This window comes from Hyla sarda, chromosome 11 (assembly GCF_029499605.1).
Source record: "Hyla sarda isolate aHylSar1 chromosome 11, aHylSar1.hap1, whole genome shotgun sequence".
Lineage (NCBI taxonomy): Eukaryota > Metazoa > Chordata > Amphibia > Anura > Hylidae > Hyla > Hyla sarda.
Window position 1 is genome coordinate 42,211,750 of NC_079199.1, and position 4,530 is coordinate 42,216,279.

Here is a 4,530-nt window from a genome sequence, read left to right on the forward strand (position 1 = left end):
TTTTCTTCTATCTGATGGGAAATGCTCTAGGTGTTTTTGTCTAATCTTATCTCTATGTGCAATGGGTGGGAGCCGCAGAGAGGACGCAGGCAGCACGGATGTGAAGCGCAATCCCTGTGCATTGGGGACAGCAGATCGCTGGGCGCTGTCGAGCCCTGGGAGGTGCTGAAACATCTCCCTCTCCCTCTCCTTTGATTGGCAAAGGCTGACACTGATTGACAAGGTGCCATGGCAACCCAGCAGCCAATCTGCCAAGTCCAATAGAAAATCGTTTGTTGGCTCAGGGCAGCTTCTTCCCTTTAACAGCAGATCGGCTGTGATACCTTAGCTTGGCTCTTGGTGTTAGCAAGTGCCTCCAAGAGATCATCGTCTCCAAGGAGGCTGCGCCTTCTGCCGCCTCGTCTATTGTTTTCTTTTTGGATTCTGCGTCAAAAAAAAAAAAAAAAAAGAAAAAAGCATTTCGGTGTTTTTGCTACAACAACAACAACAACAACAACTAAAAATTATAATAAAAAAAAAAAAAAAAAAAGCAGCTTCAATGTTTCAGCTGCCTATTTTGAACTTCAGCCCCCAGCAGGTCGCTGGGGTGTGTGAGACCCTGGAGGAGAGCGGGGATATCGAGCGATTGGGTCGCTTTCTATGGTCTTTGCCAGTGGCTCCTGCAGCTTGTGAGGCCCTTAATAAAAATGAGTCTGTGCTACGTGCCAGGGCCATTGTGGCTTTCCACACTGGCAACTTCAGAGAACTGTACCACATTTTGGAAAACCACAAATTCACCAAGGATTCCCACACCAAACTGCAGGCTCTGTGGTTGGAAGCCCATTACCAGGAAGCCGAGAAGCTAAGAGGAAGACCCCTGGGGCCAGTAGACAAGTACAGAGTAAGGAAGAAGTTCCCCCTGCCCAGAACGATCTGGGACGGAGAGCAGAAGACGCACTGCTTTAAAGAACGTACACGGCATTTGCTTAGGGAATGGTATCTACAAGACCCTTACCCAAACCCCAGCAAAAAGAGGGAACTGGCCCAAGCAACCGGACTTACCCCAACACAAGTAGGAAATTGGTTCAAAAACCGCAGGCAAAGAGACCGAGCGGCAGCGGCCAAGAACAGGTAGGAACTTACCGTCAGACATCTGTGTGTTATATTCTTCATACTTTGTCTTTTCTGTTTTTCTGAACCAACAGACAACATCACTCCCTCTCCCCATTGTTTGAGGAGTAAAATCTAATAATACATTTTTGATTGGCAAAATATTATAATCCCCCAGCTATTTCAGATATGAAGTGATATTCTATATGTAATGCAAGGTCACTTTGGTATTGGTATTTATCAATTAACTTTATGTTGGGGAAAGTATTTTTCATATATAGTTAGAAGTATTATTAAAAGTATAATAACATTTTCATATGTGATCGGTTCACGCCGAAATAACAAAGTCTGTGTGGTGGGTACTATATATATATATATATATATATATATATATATATATATATTTATATATATATATATATATATATATATATATATATATATATATATATATAATGTCGAGTTATACTGTTGTATATGGATATGTCACAGGTTTTACGGCAGGAATTAAATAGCTTTTTATATTTTGTTTTAGCTAAAGGCATTTGCATTCTATTAGAGATAGAGACAGCAATGGGATCAATTGTAGACTGATAGATAAAGAGAGGTAGATAGATAGACAGACGGGTAGGTAGGTAGATAGATAGAGATAGATAGACAGATAGATAGACAAAGGTAGATAGTTAGGGATGGATGGATGGATAGATAGATAGATATGAGATAGATGGACAGACAGATTAGATAGATAGATATGACTGGATGGATAGATAGATATGAGATAGATAGATAGATAGATAGATAAATAGATATAGATAGATATGAGATAGAGAGATAGATAGATATGGCTGGATAGATATGAGATAGATAGAAAGATAGATAGATAGATAGATATGGCTGGATGGATAGATAGATATGAGATAGATAGATAGATAGATAGATAGATATGGCTGGATGGATAGATAGATATGAGATAGATAGATAGATAGAGATAGATAAATATGAGATAGATAGACAGATTAGATAGATAGATATGAGAAAGATAGATAGATAGATAGATAGATAGATAGATAGATGATAGATATATATGGCTGGATGGATATATGTATATATATATATATATATATATATATATATATATATATATATATATGTAGATAGATAGATATGAGATAGATAGATAGATAGTTAGATGATAGATAGATATGGCTGGATGGATAGAAAGATAGACAGATAGATATATATATATAGATAGAGATGAGATATGAGATAGATATGAGATAGATAGATATAAGATAGATAGATAGATAGATAGACAGATTAGATAGATAGATATGAGATAGATAGATGATAGATAGATAGATAGATATGGCTGGATGTATATATATATATATATATATATATATATATATATATATATGAGATAGATAGACAGACAGATTAGATAGATAGATGATAGATAGATAGATAGATAGATAGATATGGCTGGATGGATAGATAGATATAGATAGATGATAGATATATATGGCTGGATGGATAGAAAGATAGATAGATAGATAGATAGATATGTATGAGATAGATAGACAGACAGACAGATTAGATAGATATAGATTGATATAGATAGATAGATAGATAGATAGATAGATATGAGATAGAAAGATATGTAAGATAGATAGACAGACAGATTAGATAGATAGATATAGATTGATATAGATAGATATGAGATAGATAGATATAGATAGATATGAGAGAGATAGATAGATAGATAGATATGAGATAGATAGACAGACAGAATAGATAGATATAGATAGATATGGCTGGATGGATAGATTATTTCCTTATAATTGGAGAATTTACTCAAATTATATAGTGATCTACTTTATCATACCACATAGTAAAGCAGTGGCCACACATCTATATATTAATAGTATTTATATAAGCACTCACACATATGCATGAAGGTCACCTATGACCACATAAGTACTTGCAGAATGCTTTCTCTGACACACTGCACCGGCTGCTGCAGCCATTTATGGCTCTCTGTATAGTAAATAAACTGCAATATCTTCAAATATGCTAAATGTCCATCTACTGCACACAATTCATGTGGATAAAAGATTCTTGGATCAGGATCTATTAAGATATAATAGCAAATTGTCCTGATCCAATACTTATTGATATAATGTGTGGACACCTAAACATTGGAGAGAATTCTGTTTTGGAATGGGGGGTACCGGTAGAACATTGTGTTGGTGTCATGGGTCAGCTTGGGTTGTGGGGTCCCCAGGAATGTAATGTACACTCAGACCTCCACTATGTTCTCTGTGGCTTCTGGTGACTGTCCTTTCCTGTTGTGTTTTGTCAGGCTGCAGCAGCAGGTCTTGTCCCAGGGATCTGGACGCTCATTGGGCCCAGACGAGAGAGGGGAACAGTTGGGCTCTGCCTCAAGTCCTGCAGCTAGCCTGTCCAGCAAAGCGGCCACCTCTGCCATTTCCATCACATCCAGCGACAGTGAATGTGACATCTGACCTATGGGGCATACTTATCGCAGCAAAAACCAGGAGATCAAACTCAGAACAGTGCCTGACTAAGCAGAACAGCCTGGCCACAGGGACAACACACTGGGGCTGTCACAAGACCAGGGAGTGCTGATCCTAGTGTCACACTCCTCCGTACATTATTCATGATAAGTCACTGTGTACAAGAAGACTGGAAGGCTTTATCACCTTTGTTTTGGGGACTTCGATGACGCCTCTAAAGCCAAGTTGCCAAGTGTGAGCGCTGCCCTATATACATCTTGTGGGTATTTCATGTTGGAAAAAAAGACGCTGTTATATTATTATTAATATTTTTTTTTTTTTGCTTTGTTTTTATATATTATATGATGACTTATTTAAAGGATTGCCAATGTTAGACTCCTTTGCTTGTCTGTATGTGCGCAGGTGACTTGTAGAGGCATGTGCACCAAATCTATGGATCCAATGAAGAAGCTAAAATAAAATATGTGCTGACAATTCTTTCCTACCTTTAGAGCATTATTTCTTCAATTCTACAAACCACTTAACCATGGGGGTTTGTTCCCAATTGTCCCCCCAGGTTGCTAATCAAGAATAATCAAAATATAGGTTTAATGTAGAGATGTTTATTTTCTGGTTATAACAATAGAAAATTAGCCATGAATCATTTTTTCTTTATTGTTTTCGCTCGCATTTATTTTTTATTTTTTTATTCATTGAAATCATCGCAACTGCACAGAAAGGAAAAAAGATCACTCCAGAAAGAGAAAGATATTGTATATTATTTTTTTTTTTATCAAAATACACATGTACTAATACACAATGTAAGTTCAAGCCTGCTTTTACCAATTAATAAATAATGATGATGATAACAATAATAATAATAATGATACAAGTGGATTTCTTTTCTTTCACTACCCCTTGAAGT

The 4,530-nt window shown here is 36.9% G+C and overlaps 1 protein-coding gene across 1 annotated transcript; it reads left to right on the forward strand.

Moving 5' to 3' along the window:
- Positions 1-325: 325 nt before the first annotated feature.
- Positions 326-4,104, forward strand: SIX6 (SIX homeobox 6). Its single transcript, XM_056545823.1, has 2 exons — positions 326-1,110; positions 3,452-4,104. Exons 1-2 carry the CDS (start codon positions 539-541, stop codon positions 3,612-3,614), a joined length of 735 nt encoding a protein of 244 aa, XP_056401798.1. The 5' UTR covers positions 326-538; the 3' UTR covers positions 3,615-4,104.
- Positions 4,105-4,530: the final 426 nt, after the last annotated feature.

Excerpts from the sequence above, each read along its gene's own strand:
- SIX6 (XM_056545823.1), top strand. The coding sequence starts at position 539 with ATGTTTCAGCTGCCTATTTTGAACTTCAGCCCCCAGCAGGTCGCTGGG. Across the intron at positions 1,111-3,451 it reads GCGGCAGCGGCCAAGAACAG|GCTGCAGCAGCAGGTCTTGT; the intron begins GTAGGAACTTAC and ends GTGTTTTGTCAG.